The sequence below is a fragment of the Ovis aries genome, chromosome 18, assembly GCF_016772045.2.
Source record: "Ovis aries strain OAR_USU_Benz2616 breed Rambouillet chromosome 18, ARS-UI_Ramb_v3.0, whole genome shotgun sequence".
NCBI lineage: Eukaryota > Metazoa > Chordata > Mammalia > Artiodactyla > Bovidae > Ovis > Ovis aries.
In genome coordinates, this window is record NC_056071.1 from 21,203,272 (window position 1) to 21,228,735 (window position 25,464).

The 25,464-nt window shown below is 40.6% G+C and overlaps 1 protein-coding gene across 4 annotated transcripts in view; it reads right to left on the reverse strand.

Annotated features, from left to right (window-relative positions):
* The window catches only part of BLM (BLM RecQ like helicase), an 89,897-nt gene that overhangs the window by 49,557 nt on the left and 14,876 nt on the right, over positions 1–25,464 (reverse strand). For 3 of the 4 annotated variants that reach the window (XM_004017761.6, XM_060401657.1, XM_042235104.2), the window contains exons 2-7: positions 13,709–13,810; positions 11,788–12,488; positions 9,618–9,780; positions 6,997–7,115; positions 3,309–3,441; positions 1,685–2,388 (exon numbers count right to left, since the gene is read on the reverse strand). In XM_004017761.6, the coding sequence (XP_004017810.3) occupies positions 1,685–2,388; positions 3,309–3,441; positions 6,997–7,115; positions 9,618–9,780; positions 11,788–12,488; positions 13,709–13,806 (1,918 nt within the window). In that variant the 5' untranslated portion in view covers positions 13,807–13,810. Of the gene's footprint in view, positions 1–1,684; positions 2,389–3,308; positions 3,442–6,996; positions 7,116–9,617; positions 9,781–11,787; positions 12,489–13,708; positions 13,811–15,177; positions 15,283–25,464 lie in introns of those variants that run through there. The other variant, XM_042235103.2, reaches the window with a different exon arrangement.

Genomic DNA, 25,464 nt, shown 5'->3' on the forward strand with positions numbered 1-25,464 from the left:
CTCCTATATATTCTCTCCTCCTTCTCTTTTGAACTTCAAGACAATCATGGGGGGACTTCCCTGGTGTTCCAGTGGCTAAGACCCTGTGCTCCCAATGCAGGGGCTCGGGGTTCTATACCTGGTCAGGGAACTAGATCCCACATGCCTCAACTAAGAGTTTGCATGTGGTACTAAGACCCGGAACAGTCAAATACACACATACATATTTTTAAAAAAAGAAGACAGTCCTGGGTTTTCTACTCACTTAACTTCCTTTTCCTGGCTCCATTTCCTCCACCTGTCCCTGAAATTTGGGAGTCTCTGACACTTGGGACTGGGCTCAGTAGACATTCTTTTTGGAATTTTCCTAGTCCTTTGACCTTAAACATCGCTGATGTGCACAGAATGCCCAGATCTCTTTCTCAAGACTAGACTGACGCCCTCCTAAGTCCCAGGGCTGCACGCACCTCCAACTGTCTGCAAGATACTTCCGCCTGAATGACTTCCCAACACTTGAAGCTCAGCAAGCCTTAAAATAGCCCTCCTCAGCTCTGCTCCAAATCTGCCTCTGCCTCCTGACTTCTCTTTCTGTTCACGGTGTCACAGCTTTCTCAGCCACCGGGTCTGAAAGCTCAGAGTCATCCTAGCTCCCTATGAATCTCCCTCCATCATGTCACTCGCCTCTGCCCCCTCACTGTTGCAACTCTGGGTGGGTGCCCACAGAGGACGAAAAGTGCTCACTCCAGCTCTGGCAGTTCCTCTCACCCCAGCCCTCAACCGTCTCAAAGATAACTGCGAACACCAAGCATGACACACTTAAACATGACAGAAATAAATCCATTAATGGTTATTTTAAAGGTCAACAGCATAGCTGTAAGAACAACCTCTGTGGGATTAAGTCATCAATGGCAAAAATAGGGAGGAATGCACTTTACAAAACCATACACATATAAACTTAAAAAAACCCACCTTTTGATAACTTTATAAGGTTAATGTAAGGTTTCAAAATTAATTTTGGCTTTTCTCTGCAGCCTTTACAATGGCTAATTTCACTATTCCAAAATGTTCTCCCACTAAACTGTGAGCTCCAAGCAGATAGGAACTCTTCGTTATCCATCTATCACTAGGACCTGAGCATAGCACATGGTGGCCACTCAGGAAATATTTGCTGAGTCGATTAAAATGATCCTAGACCAAAAAAATAATTTGACTGACTTAAGAAATTTCTGGCTTCTTAGGTTGCCGTAAATTTTAGTATTTTGACATAAAACCTGTTCCACTGCTTTATAAACATCATTTCTTATCAATCCAGGATTCTAAAAATACACACAATGACATTTTTAACACATAAATTTAGCTTTGCTTTTTATCCATCCCCCAAATTGTTAAAAACTTGGCCCTCATGAGCTTTATTGTTTTAGGGACTAAAAAATGTTAAAGGCAAAGCACATTTGTAATGACTTTAAGAGCTTTACTACAATAGGTTATAATTACACATTTTATAAAACTACAGCTGGTACCCAGACAAAAGAGCAACTTGCTTCTGAAATTGTGATTTGTAATTCATATTATCAGCAGAAATCTGCATAGAAACAATGTCATTCTCAGGCAATGATGATTTGCTATGGTTTCTCTTGTACAATTCCTATTTTGGACAGTTTTGTTGTCAGAGAAAATATAAGCATTCCATTTATTGTAAACTTACCAGGGTAATTCGGAATTGATTCTGAGAAGTTTTTATTCTGAGTGGTAGACGCCCCTGGAAGGCAGTCTGTCTTGGCGGAAGAGGGTCTTTCTGACACTGATTTAACTGGTCGACCTTCCTTAATGGGTGGGTAGGCAGCTGTGGAAGATTTGCTGGCTGCTAAATTTTGCATCAGATTTTCCCAGTCATCATCATCATCGTCAAAGTCATCTATGTCAAAATTGTCAATCTCGCAAGCAGCCTGGAGCTCTCTTTCCAAGTCATTTACGGAGGTGGTATATTTATTCTGATCTTTCACAGCCGTGCTTGTGAGAACATTTCTTGGGAAATTAGGGCTTTCATTTCTTTTCTCTGCCCTCGGTGTTTCAGCCCAGTTGCTACTTACAAAGGACTTCTGTAAATGGGAACTGAATAGCGGTCTTTCAAAGGGACTCTTCGTGGTGGCTGAGACTCCCGTCTTTCCTAGGAGAGGAGTCAGTAAACGTTCCCGGGTGGACATGGAATTTGAGGGGAGGTGTGGAAGAGTGAATTCCTTCACAGCATTCCCTGCAGGACAGGAATCACCCTTCGGAAATGCGTAAGGTAAGGAAGCAGAGGCCGAGTCCCCCAGAGGGCTCTCTAGAGGATCAGGCCTACATCCCCACATGGAACTAAGAACACTGGCATCAATGGGATCAAAAGCCGCTTCAGCTAGGAGTTTCCTTCTGAAGAGAGAACACAGGATGCCAAGTTAACGACGAGTAGTTGGCAATGCTGTGGGCTTTCCTGGTAGCTCAGTGATAAAGAATCCGCCTGCCAATGCAAGAGATACAAGTGCAATCCCTGGGTGGGGAAGATCCCCTGGAGGAGGAAGTGGTAACTTCCTCCAGTATTCTTGCCTGGAGAATCCCATGGACAGAGGAGCCTGGTGGGCTACAGTCCATGGGGTTGCAAAGATTCAAACATTACTTAGCAACTAAACAACAGGCTGGCAATGGTAGGGTACACACAAGTTTATATTTAGTTTTCATGCCAAACTGGCAAAATATTTCCAACCTTAAAAATCTGAATATAAATGCTAAAGGAACTGTTTGAAAAGTAAATTAATTTAAGACATAATGCAGAGCACAGGGAACTCTACTCAATACTCTGTAAAACATGTGTGTGCTCAGTTGCTCAGGCATGTCTGACTTTCTGAGAACCCATGGACTGTAGTCCAGTAGGCTCCTCTGTCCATGGCATTTTCCAGGCAAGAATACTGGAGTGGGCTGCCATTTCTTCCTGCAGGGGATCTTCCCGACCCAGGGATTGAACCCGTGTCTCTTACATCTCCTGCACTGGCAAGCAGGTTCTTTACCACTAGGGCCACCTGGGAAGCCCTGTAATAACATGTTTGGGAAAAGAATCTGAAAAAGAATAGATATATGTATATGTAAAACTAAGTCATTTTTTTGGTATACCGGAAACTAATATAACATTGTAAATCAACTATATTCCAAACATAGAATTAAAAGAAAAAAAATGACAGTGATAAGTATGCTACACAATTTGTGGGGCAGAATGCCTGGCAATCTTGCCCTGTATGTTTGACACTTACAATGTCGGTGGAAACGCAATCAGATCAGAATGAGAGAAGTCAAGATACCTTATGTCCCGCTGCTGGAGCAGCTCGTCCCCACAATCCAAAGCTCTCAGCTCATCATCAGGAACAGCATCAACTAATTTACAGATTCGGTCCATCACATGGATAAGCTGCTGCTGCAAACTTGTCTGTCTAGCTGTAAAGTAATTATGCTATGAATATTTTTCACCGACAACAGAAAAAGACTTAAAATCTTGAAAGCCTTGCATCTAACACCTGAAGTAGCTTAAAAACAGGATTCTGAACAATAATATTCTCCCGTTATCTGCCTCTGAAATCAGACTGGCTCTAATCTGTATCATGAGAGCTCAAAATTGTTATCGTTTCATTTCCTGCTAATTCTTATTATAAGGTAACCAAGGTTGCAGTAAGATAGAAAAGTTTTATGATTTTTTTTTTTAACTATTTTTTTCAGATGTAAATCTCACCATGCCCACACAGAGTACATCATACAGTTTGGACAGGTAAGAACGCCACGTGTTGCTCTCGTCTGCCTGCCAGCCAGAGCTTCCTAACAGCATGGCACTTACACTTTCCTTTTGGAGACCACTCCCACCCTCCACCCCCACCCCTAACTCCTCAGGGGGCATGTGACGTGAGACAGTTCCGTGAGAATTAGATCTGAGAGTTTTTTGACTGACTGGAAAAGAGGACCTCTCTCTTCAACAAGCTGGACTGGCTGTAGGTGGCCAACTCTGCCACCCTGAGGGAAAATACAAGCTTGAAAATAAGGCCAACGGAAGGGAAAGCAGAAAGCAGAGATGGAGGGAAACGGAAGACTGAGATGGGGAGATGTGAGAGGCAGGTGTGAGAGAGAGAAATTCCTGCTAACACCCATACGGACATGTGAATCCAGCCAGCCCGCTCCACACTTTGACATTTCAGCTGTATAACCAAGAAATAGATGTCAGAGGAGGGGTGGCTTTAGATGAAGCAAAGGAAAAAAAAATGGGTTAGGGGAGCAATGGGTAGCAAGAAACATGCCTACCATCCCCTGGGGCCTAAGGTGTTCAGGTGAAATAAACAGTTTAGGCAGCCACAGAGGCAACAGTATTCTCAGAGACAATCAGAGAAGTGGAGGCGGTTGCTGGGAAATTACTGAGCGAGGGAGCCAGCTGAAGGGTCTAAGGAGAGGAAGCGAGGACAGATGAGCACGGGGTGTGGACACGACCCCAATGAGGGGACCCGCATGTCCATGTGGAAACGCCTTGCGAGTGAGGACTTTCACTAGCGACGGACATAAACAGGGTCCTGAAGGATGAAGTGGTACAAGTGCACTCACTGGGCTCCTGTTCGACATCTGTCTTCTCTGGAAGGAGAACGGGCATTGGATTGGAAAGAGGAGGATAAACAGCAGTCCAAAGGAAATGAAACCAAGACAGGCTCAGAGATACAGTTATTGGAAAGGAGCTCAAGTCTCTTTGTCTAGACAGATTACACCTCAGAGTACAAAGGAAACCTGCAAAAGAAAGTCTCACTAATACATGAGGCGTCTAGTTAATAGGAGAGTTGAAGGGAGAGTGAAGACAGTCAAACATTGTTCTAATTTTCAAAAAAATTCTAAAGGGATGCCAAAAGCTACAGGCTGGTGTTCTTAAAGTTAGTTCAAGGCAAAATTCTAGAACATGTTATCAAATGGCTGCTTTGTGAGCTCTAAGAAAAAGAGGAAACAATCACAGAGTTCGCAAGAGTTCATAAAAATACAACAGCCATCTCAACGTGGTTCTGTTTTTGAAAGGATCAGTAGACTGGCAGATAACAAAAGCCCCCATTTACTGAAGGCCTGCAGTGCAAGGGGCACTTTACCTTGAATCCTGACAACAACCAGGCAAGGCAGATACTATTCTCATTTAACAGAAGGAACAAAAACTGAGGTCCAAAGAGGCTGAACTACTTTGGCACAGTCACCAGCCAGGAGTGGGAAGAGGGAGACTTGCACACAAGGTCAGCATTGCCTAGAGCCAGTGGCCCCCCTTTTTCCTCTTGCTGCCTCAGACTTTCAAATTCTGGAGTCAACTGAGCGAGTCTTTCGGATCCCCAGGGACAAAGGAGAGAAACACAGTCTGAAGGCAGATGTGTAACAAGATGAACACGAGGTGGTGATGAATAGACTGCTGTCAGCTGAGAGGGAGGCCGCTAAGGACACTGTGTAGGGCCCTGTCCTTGCTCTCGTCTTAGCCAACCATTTCCCCAGTGAAACCTGACGATGCAGGAGCAGCACGGTGCAGTGGCTGCCAGTGCAGAGTCAAGAGCCTCAGGACTGCTGGGCTCAAGTCCCAGCTCTGCTGCTCTACGACCGTGAGTAATTATTTAGCCCTCTGGTACCTTGTGCCTTGGTTTCCTCATTTGTAAAATGGGATAACAGACACTATCTTAAAGGATCACTGTGAGGATTAAACTGATTAATTAATATTGTAAGGCACTTAGAAGAGTGCCTACATCTGGTATTTCAGGAGCATCTTTGACAATAAATTCAGAGATGAAAAGAAACAAAAATTCAGAGGAATCAGGAACCATACCAAGAGATCACTACACATGTATGTGTGCAAACACACACACACACCATAAGTTCAGCAACTCTCAAACACACATTCACACACCCCCTAAGTACAGTACCCATCAAATAAGAATAGAAAACATTACAGAAATACTCATAGGTTACAGCTGTTGGAAATTAATCTGATAAGAATGAAAAATTCCATGCAAGAGTTAATTTAAAAACCAAGGACATCTCTCAGAAAGCAAAAAAAGCAAGAGATTAAAAAAACAGAAAAGTTAATTAATGGAGGTCTAATGATCCAAAAGCTGAAGTTCCAGGAAGAGTGAAAGAGAAAAGAGGAAACAAAAAGAAGAAAACAAAAAGGAATAATACCAGGAAAAATTCAGACTGCTGCTGCTAAGTCACTTCAGTCGTGTCCGACTCTGTGCGACCCCACAGATGGCAGCCCACCAGGCTCCCCCATCCCTGGATTCTCCAGACAAGAACACTGGAGTGGGTTGCCATTTCCTTCTCCAATGCATGAAAGTGAAAAGTGAAAATGAAGTCGCTCAGTTGTGTCCAACTCCTAGCGACCCCATGGACTGCAGCCTACCAGGCTCCTCCATTCAGACTAGAAGGAAACAAATTTCTAGTCGGAAAAAGCCTTTGGGAGACAGAAATCAGGAGTGGGAAGGAGACACAGCAGTTTTTCAAAGCCTTTAGGTGCTATTGGATTATTTATACTAGATATTCAATAGAAAATTTAAAAATGAATTAGAAATAAATCAAGCAAACAAAAAGTATTAAACTTTAAGTGAATACCAAACCCAGAGAACTTGGAGGATGGTCTAGAAATCAGTACCTATAAAAAAAGAGATATAAGATCTAATATTTAGCTCTAGGCACTTCACATTTATCTCACAAAGATTAAAGCTACAGGAAGGCAAAATTTTGGTGCAGTATGAGAAAAAAATTCCTCTTCTACTCTAAAAACATGTTAGAGAGTCATCTGGTGAGAAAACAAGTTTCTGAGTTTCGGAGTTATTTGAGCAAATGCTGGTAGTTGGTTATTACGGATAATTCACTACTAGATCAAAAGAAACTACAGATTCATCATCTTATGCTATACAGTCACAGGCTAAGAATACAACCTTACTTTGTTTTCAAAAGTAAGCAGCTACAACATGTGGTATGTCTAAAATACTTTTGTACCTTCACAGCTTGTGCTGGTTTCTCGATTAGGCTGCTGTGTGGCCATTTCCTTGAGTTTTGACAAGTCTGATGTGCTAAGACCATCCTTTTTGTCAGAGGTGTCAAGATCCTTCCACATACTACAAATTGAAAACACATTAAACTGATCAGAGTACAGCCCAGACCAAATGCATCCTTCTCCCTCTAGTACTTTCCATACCTGGTTAGACACTACGCAACAGAAAAGAGAAACATGCCTTTGCATCTCATGTCTCTGCATCTCTAGCGTGGGTGGCGGTTCAGTCGCTAAGTCGTGTCCGACTCTTTCGTGACTCCATGGACTGCAGCCCACCAGGCTCCTCTGTCCAGGGAACTTCCCCGGCAAAAATACTGGAGCAGGTGCCATTCCTTCTCGGTCCAGGGATTGAACCCTCATCTCCTGCACTGCAGGTGAATCTTTTACCAACTGATCCACCTGGGAAGCCCTAGCTGGCCCTCAAAGTTTGCCATCTTTTGGCCCTGATATTAACACACATAAACATGGTAATTCTGGCTGGATATAAAAAATACTTTAAAGTAACAAAATAAATTAGTATTAAATAAGTGTTAAAGAGAGGATACTATGGCAATCCAAAGAAAGCTAACGCTTATGAAGGATAGAGATTCATTAGGCAATAGAGCTTAGGGTTACCATAAGAACATAACTGGAGATAAAGCTGTAAAGATAATTTGGGGTCTGCAGAGAGAGGATTTTGAGGGCCAGCTAAAGAGGTTTAGGAATACAGGAGATACAAAAACACATTCTCCTTTTTGTTATATATTTTCTAACCATTACATCTCTGAAGTAAGTTTGGAAGTCACAATCAGCACTTTAAAATGTAATAACATATAACAAAATGTGTATAACAAAGTGTGTACTGCACATAAAAAATTTGTGAAAATCCTCTTTTAGTTTTATAATATATACAAATATGTATACAAGGTTGCAGTTCCAACTGCTGAAGATCTAGGTAAAGTATACTAAATTGTGGTACGACAACTCAATAAATCATGCAGCCATTAAGAGGAATAAAAATAATGACTATGTGACAATATGGAAAACGTTTTAAAAATAATGTCAAAAGAAAAGCAGATTGAAAACTAAAAGCAACATGTTGATTACGGCAATGTAAACATCACACACAGGTATAGAGAAGGAACACACCGACGTGGACAGGGAGGGGGAGGAACGAGTCAGGAGTGTGCGGTGCGAACACAGACTGGGCTTCCCTGGCAGCTCACACAGAAGCTGCCTGCAGCTCAGGAGACCTCGATTCCACCCCCGGGCTGGGAAGATCCCCTGAAGAGAACGGCTATCCACTCCACTATTCTTGCCTGGAAAATTCCATGGACAGAGAAGCCTGGCAAGTTACAGTACATGGGGTCTCAAAGAATTGGACATGACTGAGCAACTAACACTTTCACTTTCATATACAAAATAGACAAGGTACAAGGATTTACTGTATGGCACAGAGCATTATATTCAATATCTTGTAACAATCTATAATGGAGTACAACCAGAAAAAGAGAAGTACAAACCCTAAATCACTATGCTGTGCGCCTGAAACTACCACAGTATCGCAAACCAGCTATGCTGCAACTAAAGAGTAAAATAAAAATGACGAAACTTAATGTGGGTAGAGAAAATGCTTGGTTTGTTGGACTATAAGACTATCAGTCAATATCCTGTTAGAGTGGCTACAATGTTATCTGTGCAATACACACCTGAAATAACCCTACACTGGATCTTAGCCCATTTGAGAAATAAGAATGCTGTTGAATAATGCTATGTGAACTCTTGCTGAATTTTTTCCCCACAACTCTGTCTGCATTTTTATGGGGGAGATGAAAAAGGGGAACTTTTGGAGTTTTTCTGTTTTGTTGTCAAATAGCAATCACGCTTCACCCTCTCCCACCTCTGTAAATGTCTCAACCCACCTGTTAAAACAAAAACCCAGAGAAACCAGCTTATGTAGATAAACACCTCCTTCCTGTCTGCCTTCCTTCCTTCAGGTGATGTACTAGAGGGATTTGTTTCTCATCAAAATCCTCTCAACTGAGTGGATTTAGGCTGGAGTATGGCGGTAACAATGACTATTAGTATTTTAAGCTGTTAATGAACTATGTGGATTCTCTATTTTCCCGTAACAGCACCAATTAATCACAATCATGTCACAAATTTATCAAAATTCAGTGACTAACAAATACCAATGGTCAATTCTATTAATATTTGGATTAAGAAAAATTTTTTAAAGAAGAAGAAAAGACACTTTACTTAGTAAAAGTCACTTTGCAAAGGTGTTAGTTTGGGGTCATTTCAGGTCTAGGAAATCAGTATCTTTAGGGCTACATTCCATGTATCGAGACCAACTACATAAAACCATTTGGAGGTGCCATGTAATTAATGATAATTGGACTATGTAGTTTTAGAATGCCAACAATTAAATAAAATGTATATAAATCGGAATTTCTTGATGTGTTCATTTGAATACAAAACAAACTGCAGGAGCATGAAATTAGTCAATTCTGAGGTGACATTACACAACTAAAATTATTTTAGCTATCTCAGAAACAATGTTTATTAGTTAATAGAACTGTTTTACCTAGAGCATTTTAAAGAGGACGAAGAGGTAGAAGTCATTCCTTCTTCTGGAGAAGGTGGGACAAAATCTATGTCATAATCATCTTCGATGAGCTCAACACATGAAGATTTCTCAACTGAATGTAATTCTGTTCCTTCCAAGTTTTTCTTCTTTTCACAATTACCTAAAGTAAAACAATTGATGGTTATCCACTTTAAACACAGCAGTGTGTACATGCCACCCCAAATCCCTCAACCAACAAGAGCAGACTGTGCGGCACAGGGAACTCCGCTCAATGTGGTGTTGCAGCCTGGATGGGAGGGGAGTTGGTGGGGGGAAAGGGTACATGGATGTGTATCGCTGAGTCCCTTCACTGTTCCTCTAAAACCATCACAACACTGTTAATTGGCTCTACCCCAATACAAAATAAAAAGTTTAAAAAATAAAGTAAAATAGTTGATAAGTGTAGGTTATTTTAATATTAACGAGCCAGAAAGCACAGGGTGTGAGCACTTAAAAGCAGTGCTTTGGATAAGATAAAAGCACTAGCAGCACTCTGTACTATATGAGTTCTCTCCTTTCACATGTTAATGTTGCCTTGTTTCTTCACGGAAGATGACTGAATCAACTGGATTAAGTCCAACAAAAGCTGGATTGAGGCTGATGATTTGCTTAAGGATTTTCATGACTGTCTCCAGTTAAGTTATGAAACTCATATTTAGTATCAGTCCTTTAATTTCTCTATTTTTCATTCATATTTAAATAAGAGTAAAGTACAGTAAGTAAGCCTGAGGGTTATACAAGTACCATTGTTGATGCCGATAAACTATGTCTACCTTATCCCAAAGGCGTCTTAGTTATTTAAGTCTCCCAGAATAAATGTCTCTCTCTCAACTATGTGGGAAAACAGTGCCAAATCGTTGCTCTCTAGTTTACCTTTTGTCAAATTTTCTCTTCATAAATAGTAACACATTTGATTAGACTATAGTCTTGCTTATAATCAGTCACTTTTCAGTCCCCTCTTACCCTGCAGTAACCTTGATGGGATTCAGGTGTTTAAAAATATTAGTCTCATATTTACAATTATTTCATAAGGTGGGTACCTCCATGTATGGCCGATCTCAGCTATTAAGTTCTACACATCTAATAACTATGAGACCTAAACAGAAAACTATTTGAATGTAATTACTTGAATAGCATGATTATATTGTATCACTCATCAATGTTAAGTAGTGCAAATCATAAAAGAATCATAACACAAAGGCTTAGTTTTACATCCCAATTCTACTGCCAACTAGTCAGCACACCATCAAGAAGCCATCTGAACTTCTATGGAACCGTCTCTTCTTTTTATTGAAGCATGGTTGATTTACAATATCGGGTTAGTTTCAGGTGGACAGCCAAGTGATTCAGGTTTTGCAGATTTTGTTACAGGACATCACCAGATAATGGGTATAACTCCCTGTGCTATACAATAAGTCCCTACTGCTTATCTATTCTATGTATAGCAGTTTGTATCTATTAATTTCATATTCCTAATTTGTCCCCCCTACTTCCCTCTCCCCTTTGGTAACCATAAGTTTGTTTTCTATGTCCCTGCTTCTGTTTTGTATATTTATTATTTTTTAGATTCCACATGTGATATCACAGTCATTTCTCCATTAAGCATTATATTCTCCACATATTTCTTCGTATTTAAAATCACAGAACTATCCTTGCTAATATAAAAACTGTATTAGCAGAATAACGGAGAAGGCAATGGCACCTCACTCCAGTACTCTTGCCTCGAAAATCCCATGGATGGAGGAGCCTGGTAGGCTGCAGTCCATGGGGTCGCTAAGAGTTGGACACAACTGAGCGACTTCACTTTCACTTTTCACTTTCATACACTGGAGAAGGAAATGGCAACCCACTCCAGTTCTTGCCTGGAGAATCCCAGGGACGGGGGAGCCTGGTAGGCTGCGGTCCATGGGGTCGCTAAGAGTCGGACACGACTAAAGCGACTTAGCAGCAGTAGCAGAATAAAATCTTTCATTCCCTTAGTATGCAAGAACGTGGCCAAGAGATGGTTCAATAAGCACCTCTATATATCCCAATGACAAAAGTTAAATTATATTTGCTACTCTTTCCAATGTCTAGCTTTGAATAAACTAATACAATCAACCTATGGAAATGAAATAATAATTTTTACCTCTTTCCGCTCCCAAATGAGTTTTTAATGAGCGGTTTTCCTGAGTATCTTCATTTATCAGCTCTTTGAAATCAGGGTCATCATCAATGCAAATCACATCACTACTTAACGATTCTGAGTCATCCTCCTGTTTCGCAGTCAAATGTTCCTGCTTGCTCTCAGAGGAGGAGGGAGCCAAATCAGTCTTCCCTGTATTTGTTTTATTAAGCTGTGCGTTTACTAAGTTCCTCTTAGACTTTTTTGATTTCTGAGCAGTGCTTACTCTTACGAAGTGGCTTTTGCATGGTGTCACAAATGCTTTAGAATTTCCAGAAGTATCAAAGTCATCCATATCATCCCAATCATTGAAGGGAATAAGGGAATCTGATGAGGAACTAAATTCTAATTTCTTGAAAGTAGCATTGTGGGATTGCTTTATAACCGGTGTGTTCTGGGCCGTACATGAAACTTCCTGGGGAGCCTGCGACAAACTTGGCAATAATGGTTTTGAACCAACTCTCCTAGTCTGCGGTCCAGATGGAGCGCTTTCGAAGTCATTGATCCTCATCTGCTGATTGGTGGTATGGGGTAAAGGTTCACTGAAGGAAAAGGCCTCAGTGATATTAACATCTTTATCACTCAACACAGGTGTTTTTGCCACTGACACACTAGTTACAGAGACATCGTTGGCTGAAGGCACTTTCTTTTTAAAAGTGAAACCTCTGAAAAAGAATCGAAAAACTGAATTAGATGGATTAATTTTAACAAATCCAGAAAGTATACAATATCTGATTTGTTTTTTTTTTACTAATTTATATAATGACTTACCTTCATTGTATCCCAAATGAGCAAAGAATCTATATGCCTCTCTGACTAAATATGTAAGGAAACTTACATTATGCTTTGTATGCTCTGATCCTTCCTATTCAGGAGTTCCTCACTCAGCTTTGAGACTATCCAGGCCATTCCCATTACTTTGCCTCTTAGGCAAAGTAGTCCTTAATTAACAACCTCTCCAGAGAGGGGGAAAGCAGAAGCAAAGAAGAGAAGAGACACAAACGTGACTACTAGTTGCGACTCTGATAAAAGTTTTATGGGGAAAACAATTAAAAACTTCCAGCTATGCTGAAATCTGAAAGCCAGGTGAAAGGGGCAAGGGCCCCTGGACATCTGCTGGATTTACTGACATGAAGGTCAATGGTCACTTTAAAGTCAAGCACAAAGAATGTGCCCAGAACCTGCTAAGGGTACAATGAGGGCTATATGTCATTAGGTCTTGTTAGGACTTTGGAATACAGCTTGAAGGAAAGAACAGAACTGGAGAGCTAGAGTTTCCTTACAAATGGTTTTTGAAAAGAACATAAAATTATATTAAGATGCTAAAAATACCGATTTGGGTCTTCCCCGCTGGCTTAGTGGTAAAGAAGCCACCTACTAATGCAGGAGACACAGGTTCGACCCCTGGTCTGGGATGATCCCACAGGCCAGGGAGGAGCTAAGCTCGGCTGTCACAACTACTGGTTCTGTACTCTGGAGCCCAGGAACCACAACAAGAGCAGTCACCACAATGAGAAGCCTGTGTACTGCAACCAGAGAGCAGCCCCCATGCATCATAACAGAGAAAAACCCACACAGCAATGAAGACCCAGCACTGCCAAAAAAAATTAAAAAATAAAAAATACCAATTTGCTCATATTTACAAGACTCATTGTTCACTCAACGAATATTTATTGAGCAAATATCATGTGCTAGAAACTGTGCAAAGGTGCTGAACAATTCCTTACCTGGCATTGCTAAAACATGCTCTATTATTATTTTGCAAGTGGGAAAACCACTGACCCTCTCAGCTTCATTTTCTCATCTCTACAATGAAAGAGTTGTAAGAGATGTTTCTTTTCACTTGAGTGTTGGTGCCTGTATGAAAGCAAACTAAAGTACTTACGAAGACTTCGGTTTTGAAAGACTCAATTTATTGTTAAGCCTTCTTGCTGAATGACGTTCCAGTTGTTCCTGTAGATTATTTTGAGGAACAGCAGCCATGATCCTAAAAATGAAGGAGAAAAATATCAGTGGAATTACACGCTTTGCATTAATCACAATATTTACTGTTCCAACTGTGCCCAGAGTAATGAGACGTTTTTTGGTCAAAAAACTGTTTTGACATTTAAGACAGGTGACATTTGAAATACATAATCTTTAACTAACTGAAGGCTCACTTAAATAGCAAAATGACCTGGTTTTCCCCCAATGCTAAAAAAAGCACAAAAGATATTATTAGGGAAGGGTGTATTAGGAAAAGGCTTGCAGAAAAAGGGGACCTGGCCTAGGTCTGAAGAATAGAGGGAAGGCAAATGGGGAGAGAAGTGTGAGAAAATGATCAAAGCACACTGAAAATCCAAAGAACAAAGCAATAACAGTTCTCTGCCTGAGGGGGAAATGGGAAAAGAAAGATGAGCACTGTCAGTGAGAGCAACGGTTTACCAGCAAGATGCTGTGCTTTGGAATCATCTAGTCTCAACCTGAAAGAATACTTTCACCAAGCATATGAATTGAGACACTGCTGAGCTAATTCCCGGGATAATATGTAGCTTAGAGGCTTCCCAGGTGGTGCTAGTGGTAAAGAACCCAACCACCAATGCAGGAGGTTTAGATGAGGGTTCGATCCCTAGGCTGGGAAGATCTACGGGAGGAAGAAACGGCAACCTGCCTCAGTACTCTCGCCTGGGAAATCCCGTGGACAGAGGGGCCTGACAAGCCACAGTCCACGGGGTCACAAAGAGTTAGACATAACTGAGCACCACCCCCACAAGCATTAACCATCAATGTGTAGGTTAAGCCGTCCTAAAATTAAGGGGGCTGGAGACATTCCTGGTGATCCGGTGGCTAAGACTCCGAGCTCCCAGTGCAGGGAGCCTGGGTTCAAAACCTGCTCAGGGAACTAGATCCCCCATGCGACAACTAAGACCCAGTGAAGCCAAATAAATAAAAATTTAAAAAAATGACTGAGGCCTGGGGTGAGAGGTGGCAGGGAAATTCAAGAGGGAGGGGACACATGTATACATACCTATGGCTGATTCATGTTGATGTACGGCAGAAACCAACACCATATTGTAAAGCAATTATCTTCCAATTAAATATAAACAAATTTATTTTTAAAAAATTACTGGGGCCAAATGAGGAAGGAATAGCAGAATATATGGGCAGTAATCAATTCTTATTTGAGTGAAGAGCTATAACCTTCTTTCTCATTTTATCTTTACCAAAGATCTTCTTTTATGCCATATAGCTTAGGAGGAAGGGCTAAAAATACCAAGTGATATTCATGGAAATATGAACTTTTACATATATCAGAGTCCACTCACCAATTAAAATAAACTATGTTTAACAAGTACTTTCAGTTCAGTTCAGTACTTTAGATAATAGTGAAAAAAGGAAAAACTTGGAAGCAAGTTCAGTGGAAGAAATCTTCCTGTGTTGAGCTTGATGAAGATGATTACAGTATCGATTTTGCTCCCCCTTCCCTGGAAGAAAAAATGATGTTTGCCTTTTCTTCCTCTTTAAAATGCCTTCAGTAAAATAACTAATTATGCTAAGAAGTTTCAGTTGTGTCCAAGCCTGGTGTGTTGCAGTCCACAGAGTCACAGTCAGATACGACTTGGCGACTCAACAACAAGTCGCTTCAGTCATGTCCAGCTCTTTAGACCCTATGGCTTCTAGCTCCTCTGTTCATGGGATTCTCCAGGCAAGATACTGGAGTGAGTTGCCATGCCCTACTCCAGGGGATCTTCCCCATGGGATCAAACCCATGTCTCTGATGTCTCCTGCATTGGCAGGAGAGTTCCTTACCATTCACACCACCTGGGAAGCCCAATTAATAAACACTGAATAACTATGTGAATTATATCTTAATAAAGTTGTTACAAAATAAACGCCAGAAAGTAGACAGAAAGGTATAATGAACTCTTATGTACTCATTATCAACATTTATCAAAAATTGTCAGCTCATCCAATATTGTTTCATCTGCACACACATCCCAGGGTCCTCACTTCGCCATTCCAGAAGCCAACCTCTCAAAACAGTGATGTTTTAATTCTGTCATTCCTTCTTCGTTCATTAGCTGGACTATTTCTACCAACAGAAATGTACTCTGATCTACTGGTTTTTTACCCAGCAGCATAGATCACATAGGAAAGACAGGATAAATGTTGGATTTTTCCCCCTTTATTAGTTTTCAAAATAATGAGTTAATTCTCTGGTAACCTCTATTGGTCAATTTTTTTCCTCAGTACCATTATAAATTCATGGATTAAACATTAGGTATGTTTCAATTCAATATAATTATCACCCTTCAGTTCAGTTCAGTTCAGTTTAGTTCAGTCGCTCAGTCGTGTCCGACTCTTTGCCATGAATCGCAGCACACCAGGCCTCCCTGTCCATCACCAACTCCCGGAGTTCACTCAGACTCAGTAATGCCGTCCAGCCGTCTCATCCTCTGTCGTCCCCTTCTACTCCTGCCCCTAATCCCTCCCAGTATCAGAGTCTTTTCCAATGAGTCAACTGTTTGCATGAGGTGGCCAAAGTACTGGAGTTTCAGCTTTAGCATCATTCCCTCCAAAGAAATCCCAGGGCTGATCTCCTTCAGAATGGACTGGTTGGATTTCCTTGCAGTCCAAGGGACTCTCAGGAGTCTTCTCCAACACCACAGTTCAAAAGCATCAATTCTTCGGCGCTCAGCCTTCTTCACAGTCCAACTCTCACATCCATACACGACCACTGGAAAAACCACAGCCTTGACTAGACGGACCTTTGTTGGCAAAGTAATGTCTCTGCTTTTCAATATGCTATCTAGGTTGGTCGTAACTTTTCTTCCAAGGAGTAAGCATCTTTTAATTTCATGGCTGCAATCACCATCTGCAGTGATTTTGGAGTCCAAAAAAATAAAGTCTGACACTGTTTCCACTGTTTCCCCATCTATTTCCCATGAAGTGATGGGACCAGATGCCGTGATCTTAAGTTTTCTGAATGTTGAGCTTTAAGCCAACCCTTTCACTCTCCTCTTTCACTTTCATGAAGAGGCTTTTTGGCTCCTCTTCACTTTCTGCCATAAGGGTGGTGTCATCTGCATTTCTGAGGTTGATATTTCTCCCGGCAATCTTGATTCCAGCTTGTGCTTCTTCCAGCCCAGTGTTTCTCATAATGTACTCTGCATAGAAGTTAAATAAGCAGGGTGACAATACACAACCTTGACATACTCCTTTTCCTATTTGGAACCAGTCTGTTGTTCCATGTCCAGTTCTAACTGTTGCCTCCTGACCTGCATATAGGTTTCTCATTATCACCCTTATGGATTCTCAAACTATTTCAAAACTGGTCAGAGGAAGCCTTTCCAGTTTGACTCTTCAGTCCTTTGTGCTTCTTTAGTTTTGATTTTTATTGGGCTCTAGAGGATGGGCTGGGAAATACCTCCACACATTACGCCCCACGAGGGAGATGTCTATTCTAATTTCCCTGGGATTTTTCTTTTCTTGGAGCCGCTGCTCTTGCTGGCAGTAGCCTCTTCAGGTCCACTGCTGAGAGGCTCCTCCTTGGAGGACAATTTCCTCTTTTTCTTGGGGACCCTCTTATTTCCTGACTCTTGGGGTCACTAACTGGTTCCTTTTGGGGGAAAGATTTCTTCCTCTTGGGAAGACTTCCAGTGCCACCTCTTTTCAAGATCACTACTGACCAGCTACTCCCTGGAAAAAGATTTTTTTTCCTTGGGTTTGGAAAAAGAGACAAGACAGGTCTTCCATTCCATTTTCCAGAGGAGCCTCCTGTTAGCGTTAGTGATAGTCGCTAAGTTGTGTCTGATTCTGTGTGATTCCATGGACTGCAGCCTGCCAGCTCCTCTGTCCATGGAATTCTCCAAGCAAGAATACTAGAGTGGGTAGCCGTTCCCTTCTCCAGGGGATCTTCCCAACCCAGGGATAGAACCCGGGTCTCCTGCAGTGCAAGCAGTTTCTTTAACATCTGAGCCACCAAGGAAGCCTCCTGGGGCTTTTGTTTTTTCTTCTTTTTGGGTCTTTCACTTGTCTCCTCATACTCCTCTGGGGCACGACTGTTTTCTGAAGATACTAGGGCAATTGCAGCCAGCCTTTTCTTTTCCTTCTTCAAGCATTTCTTCTCCTGTTTCTCTAGCTTCCTAGTAATCTCAGTAGCCGCTTCCTCTGCCTGAACCATTGCCTCCGTCACGACACCCAGATTCTTTTGTGGAATTTCTCCAGTCTCACAGAAGGACAGACGCTCCTCAACTTGTTTTTGAAGTTTCTCCCCAAATACACCAGTCAGTACCTCAGAGAAGCAGTCAATTTGTGAGGCAATACTGCATTTGTTTGCCAGGTTATCAGGAGATGCGGCCTTTGTTCTTGGCAGCTGCTCAGCCAATGAAGGTAGAGTGGAAAATGTGTCCATGTTTGGGGTGTTACCCCTTGCCTTCAAGACTCTGGAAACCTGGTTTCTTTGCTGGGCCCAGGAGATCACTCAGATACCAGGACTGGCTCTTCAGTCCTTTTGACATAAAGTTAGGCTTTGAGAGCTTCTTTACTACCTGGAATAAAAAGATGTCCTAGACTTCTCTTGTGGCAGTTTTTTGCCCCAGACTCAGAATCAGGCATCTCTCCAAAGAGCCTTGGGGGGGTGGGGGTGGGTGGGGTGTGTGTGTGTGCACGCCATGCTGCACAACATACAGGATCTTCGTTCCCCAACCAGGGATTGAATCCTCACCCCCATCAGTGGAAGCGGACAGTCTTAACCATTGGACCACCAGGGAATTCCCCACCCTGATTTTTTTTTTTTTAATGGAGAAGGTATATATTTTTTTATTTCTAAAAGATTTTTTTTATGTGAACCATTTAAAAAGTCTTTATTGAATTTCTTACAATATTGCTTCTGTATTTTATGTTTTGATTTTTTGGCTATAAGGCATGTGGGATCTTATGCTCCTTGACCAGGGACCGAACCTATGCTCCCTACATTGGAAGGTGAAGTCTTAAGCACTAGGCCACCAAGGAAGTCCCAGTGGAGAATACTTTACGACCTTCAGCCTTAAGACAAAGCAGGACAAAGGGTCCACGGCATCATCACATGACCTAACATTCCTTCTCAGGCTTTACTGTTCCTGTCTCATCCTTCTGCAAATTTCCCATACTTCATTGATTTTTGGATCAAAACTAGCCACAGTAGTCTATAATAAAGATTTCTAACATTATTCCACTGCACGATTTGATATATATTTAACCATCTTAATAGTACATATGTTTGACTAAATATTTTGTAACTGTGGTGATATATCATGGATTCACAGTCAGTATGTAGTCAGCAGTAGTGTTAGTTGCTCGGTTGTGTCGGACTCTTTGCAACCCCATGGGCTGCAGCTCTGCCAGGTTCCTCTGTCCATGGGATTCTCTGGGCAAGAATACTGGAGTGGGGTGCCCTTTCCTTCTCCAGGGGATCTTCTCAACCCAGGGATCAAACTCAGGTCTCCTGCATTGCAGGCAGATTCTTTACTATCTCAACCTTAATGTGTCCTTCCCTACTTTCAAGCTACACTGCTCTTTGGTTATTCCTCACAGGGTGGCATCCTCTAATCAATTATATTCTGAAGCACGGCAGCAAGGACATAATTTTCCTATGCCACAGCCTTCAGCAGTAATGCTTTTAAGAAGAGGTATAGAACATTTCTAGCACATTAGTATGCTTTCCCATGCTCTTTCCCAGTTAATATACACCATATATAACCACTATCTGACTTTATCACCATAGATTAGTTTTGCCTGTTCTTGAATTTCTTGATTCGTATATATGGATTCACACAGTATTATTATCAATGTATATTTGAAATGGTGTCTGTTAAATCATTTCTAACAGGTACACTAAAACATAAAATTAGAAGTACTTAAAATCAAGATCCAATACAATATCTTATATTTTATAACAGAGGTGAATCTATTAAAAATAGGGGCAAAAATGAGACTGTTCTCTTATTTTCACTCTCACGCTGGACATTCTTGCCAATGCAAAAATATGCAAAAGGAGAAATATACTAGAAGGGGTGAGAATATCATTACATGTAGACAATTTGATTATATACTAACTCAATCCAAAGAAAATCAATCATTAACAATAGACAATTAAAACTTCAGGAAAGTGGGCAAATAAAAGATAAATATAAATCCACAAAAGTCAAATGTATTCTCATGTAATAGTAATAACTAACTAGAAATATAATTTTTAACAAGTGTTCAATTAACAATAGCATGAAAAACATTAGGCTACCAATTAACCTAACAAAAGACATACATCTTCATGATATAAAGAAAATGACCAAATATTACTGGGAAGAATAAAGAAAGATTTGGATCAAGAAATATATTTCATATTCTTAAAAGAAAGGTTTAAATATAGCAAAGATACTTCTTTCTATATTAGTGAGTTTAATATAATTCCAATTAAACTGCCATAAGAATATTTCACAAAACTCAACAAAAACACTTCATTTGACAAAAGCATGAGGCGAGAATGCAAAATAACAATGGGATGGGAACTAGCACTAGAAATATTATAATAATATTAAGTGTAACTAATTTAAACAGCATGGTACTCAACTTTGAAAAAGAAAAACCAAAATATAATGTTTCATGTGTAATGAGAGAAACATAACAAAATAAGGAAAGTAAGCAATATTTAACAAATGTTATTAACATAATGAGCACACAATATATTCTAGAACCATGACTTACAGGCCAAAACCAGCCTGCAGCCTATGTTTCTTAAATAAAGTTTTATTGAAACACAACAATGCCTGTTTATTCACATACTGCATGGTTGGGAAGTTATAACAGAGAATGTCTAGCCTGCAAAGCCTAAAATAGTTACTATTTGGCCCCTTACAGAAAAGGCTTATTGACAATTGATCCTACTAGATTAGTGCTGGATAAAATAAGAAATTATTAAATACAGGGTTGGGGGAATAGATTGTGAGTTCAGAACTGACACGGACACACAGCTTTATTTAAAACTGATAACCAACAAGGGTCTACTGTATAGCACAGGGAACTCTGCTCGATACTCTGTAATAACCTAAAAGGGAAAAGAATCTGAAAAAGGATACATGTGTAAGTATGTATAACTGAATCACTTTGCTGTACAGGTGAGACTAACATAACACTGTTATTCAACTATGCTTCAGTATAAAATAATTTTTTATAAAGGTAAAAAGAAAGAAGAAATGATTATATACAGTAAATCTCTGACAAGAAGATAAAATGATCAAGTCAAAAGTGAGAACCCAGAGAGGTAAGGAGAATACTGACAGTTGTTTTTGTCCTGAGGACAGCTGTCTAATTCTGAGAATTTGAACATCAGTTTTGCTAGCCTTGGAGGGAAAAGATGGAGAGAATCAAAGTCAAGGCAAAACCATGGTGGGAACTGTTTCCCCATAAAACCGTCACCCCAAAGGGCTCTATCATTTGGGCAAAGGTAAACTAAAATTAAACCCCACCTCTATCCCCAGGTATCTACAAATAAAGTTACCAATTAGTGAGGTGCTGAGTGGGAAAGACCCTGAAACCACAAGCCCAAGAAAATCTTCTCAACCCAATTTTAATCAATCACATATTTAAAAAAAAATTCAAGTCATGAATTTAGATTAAAGCAATCCTAACCCCAAGGCACCTGGCAGAAACAAATGCAGAAATGTCTCTGGAGGACAAGCCCTTTACCTTATGCCTTAAATAGTTACCAGGAGACAATGTGTAGCAAACAGAAATAGTCAAGCACAAAATGGAAACAAGGCACCAGGAATGAGAATTAGTTGTAACAGAAATAAACATATCAGACATAGCAGTATAAAGCTATTAAACTGAAATAAACATATCAGACATAGCAGTATAAAGCTATTAAACTTACGTTTTCAAAAATAAAAGACAAGCTTAAAAATATCTGCAGTAAACACAACCTTTAGATTGACCTTGTCAACAGAACTTTTAGGAATGAAAGCTACAATAACCAAAATTCAGAATTCAACAGATAGACTTTGTAGAACAGTAAACTGTTCAGTTGCTCAGTCGTGTCCGACTCTGCAACCCCATGGACTACAGTACACCAGGCTCCTCTGTCCTCCACTATCTCCTAGAGTTTGCTCAAATTCATGTCCACTGAGTCAGTGATGCTATCTAACTATTTCATCCTCTGCTACACCCTTCTTTTGCTTTCTATCCTTCCCAGCATCAGGGTCTTCTGCAGTGAGTCAGCTCTTAGCATCAGGTGGCCAAAGTATTGGAGCTTCAGCATCAGTCTTTTCAATGAATATTCAGGGTTGATTTCCTTTAGGATTGACTGGTTTGATCTCCTTGCATTCCAAGGGACTCTCAAGAATCTTCTCCAGCACCACAACTCAAAAGTATAGATTCTTCAGTGATCAGCCTTCTTCATGGTACAGCTCTCACGTCTGTACATGACTACTGGAAAAACCACAGCTTTGACTATACACTAGGTTTGTCATAGCTTTCCTTCCAAGGAGCAAGCAGCTTAAGTTTGTGGCTGCAATCACTGCAATGATTTTGGAGCCCAAGAAAATAAAATCTGTCACTGCTTCCACTTTTCCCCCTTCTATTTGTCATGAACTGATGGGACCGGATGCCATGATCTTAGTTTTCTGAATGCTGAATTTCAAGCCAGCTTTTTCACTTTCCTTTTCACCCTCATTAAGAGGCTCTTTAGTTCCTCTTTGCTTTCTGTCATTAGAGTGGTATCATCTACATATCTAGATATTTGTGATATTTCTCACAAATATATATCTACATATATATGTACATATCTAGGTATCTGTGATATTTCTCCCAGCAATCTTGATTCTAGCTTGTGAGTCATCCAGCCAGCACTTCGCATAATGCACTCTGTATATAAGCTAAATAAGCAAGGTGACAATATACAGCCTTGATGTACTCCTTTCCCAATTTTGAACCAGTACATTGTTTCAGTAGACAACACAGAGCTGAAGAGGAAATTAGTAACCTGGGGGGAAAATCAGAAGAAAATGTCCAGGATCTGTCTCCACGGATTTCTCACACTCCTGCGTGGTCCAAGCCTTCTGAGCAAAGGACATGTTAAGCAGCAAATGGCCTTGGTGGCTGTATTCCTCTGGAGCAGTCCAGGGTCACACACTCCCCAGAGACATCTCACAGTAGCAAAGATAAAGCCCTTTCTTTTCTCTCCCTGGAGATGTTTCCCTCCATTCAGGATAATAAACTTCAAGGTCCCTTCCTCTCTCAGCCAGGGGAGATTTACCTACATCTCAAGGTAAAAAAGTAATCTCTCTGGAAGATAAGCCAGAAACCCTCAAGTGCTCATAGTCTCTGAATTTTGGAGTTCCTTTCCTGGAATGCATGAACTGTATGCACAGGTATCATGTAGCTCTTATCACATCACCTTGGGGGAATTAGGGTGTAGGGAACGGATGCAAGGTATTGCTATAATAAACCATCTGTGTCCCTCACCCAGGTGTCCTGTGTCATCAGTACATGTGTAAGCATCTCTGTATGTGTCTGGCTAACTTGTGAGCTGAAAAACAGGGTAAAATGTAAGATCCTTCATAGTTTCTGACTTAACAGATGCATACACAGAATGATAAAGAAAAGAGATGGAAAATATGAGAAGCTAAAAGGCACGGAAGGTAAGAGTAAGAAAGTCTAACATAAATCTAGCTCCAGAAAGAGGAGAAACTGGGGCAGAATATTTGAAAACATAACAGCTGGAACATTCCCAGAATGAATGACACAAATCTTCAGATTCAAGAAAGGAAACATATTCTGAGCAAGACAGATAAAAATAAATCCATACCAAAATATATCAATTACATTTGTGGGGTGTTTTTTCCCCCTTTTCTTTTTTGGCTATACCAAGCAGCTTGTGGGGTCTTAGTTCTGCAGCCAGGGACTGAACCTGGGCCCTGGCATTCAAAGTGTAGAGCCCTAACCACTGGACTGCCAGGGACTTCCCCTAATCATACCATGCTTGGATAGAGTTTTGGATAGATTTCTCTTCAGTAAAATTGGAAATCATAAGATAGTGGAATAGAACACATTATAAATCTATACTTCCATTTTAAAAAATGACAATCACAGTGGATTAATATCTTTCAATCTGCTGAAAGTAAGCTAGGACTCTTTTCCCAGCAAAAATATCCTTCAAAAATTGAGCTTGACTCGTAAATTACATCACAATAAGGCTGTTATTTTTTAAACTGGCTATAATGAAAGAAGGAAATGGAACCCACTCCATTTGGCAACCCACTCCAGTACTCTTGCCTGGAAAATCCCATGGACAGAGGAGCACAACTGAGCAACTTCACTTTCGCTTTTCGTAATTAAAGAAACAGAGTTTTGGTGAGGATGTGAAGTGAAACCCTTATCCACTGCTGGCAGGAATGTAAAATGGTGCAGCTACTTTAGAAAACAGTCTGGCAGTTCCTCAAAAAGTTAAACACTGAGTTATCATATGATCCAGCAACTCCACTGCTAGACATATACTCAAAAAAAGCTGAAAACAGGTATTCAAACAAATACTTGTATCTGAATGATTATTGGGGCATTATTTATAATAGCCCCAAACTAGAAACAACCCAAATGCCCATCACCTGATGAATGACTGGATAAAGGAAATGTGGGTAACCATATAACGGAATATTACTTGGTCATACAAAGGAATGTAGTGCTGATAAACGCTACAATGATGATGAGCCCTGAAATACTATGCTAAGAGAGAGAAGCCAGTCACAAGGAACAACAGATGGTATGACCCCATTTCTATGACAAGTTGAAAGTAAGCAAGCCTATAGAGTAACTAGTGACTGCCTGGGGCAGGGGTGCTGGTTAGATTGTGGTTTGATGGCTAGGGGTGTGGTGTTTTTCTCTGGGCTGACAAAGCTGTTCTAAGATTCAGTGTGACAACTGCTGCACAGGTGAATATACTAAAAGCCTCTGAATTCTGCACTTAAAATGGGAGAACTTTATGGTATGGGAGTTACATCTGACAAAGTTGTTATTTAAAAAGTCAAGCCAGGGGCTTCCCTGGTGGTCCAGTGGGTAAAACTTCGCCTTCCAATGTAGGGGGTACGGGTTTGCTCCCCCATCAGGAAGCTGAGATCCCACGTGCCTTGTGGTCAAAAAACTAGAACACAGACAACAGAAACAATATTGTAACAAATTCAAAAAAGACTTTTTAAAAAAATGGCCCACATTAAAAAAAAAACTTTAAAAAATAATCAAGGCAAAATAAAGATATTTTCAGATAATCAAAAACCAAGAGTTTACCACCAGCAGACTCTCATTAGATGAAATTCTGAAGGATGTACTTTCATGTAGCAGAAAAGTGAGCCTGGATGGATGACAGCTAGACTGAAGGACAAAGAAAGTGGCGAACATTCGGTTAAAGCTATGCAATCCTTGACTGTACAAAATAACAATGTCCAGCGGGGTTAAAAAAAAATAGTTAAAACACCCAACAACAGATGACCCATAAATGAGGGAGGCAAAGACAGTGAATGTGTTCCAAGGCCCTTGTATTGTCTGCGAGGAGTATAATAAGCGTTGATAAGCTTAAAACTTATCATAAGTTATATAAATATGCATTTGCACTTTCTAGGGTAACTACCAAAGAAC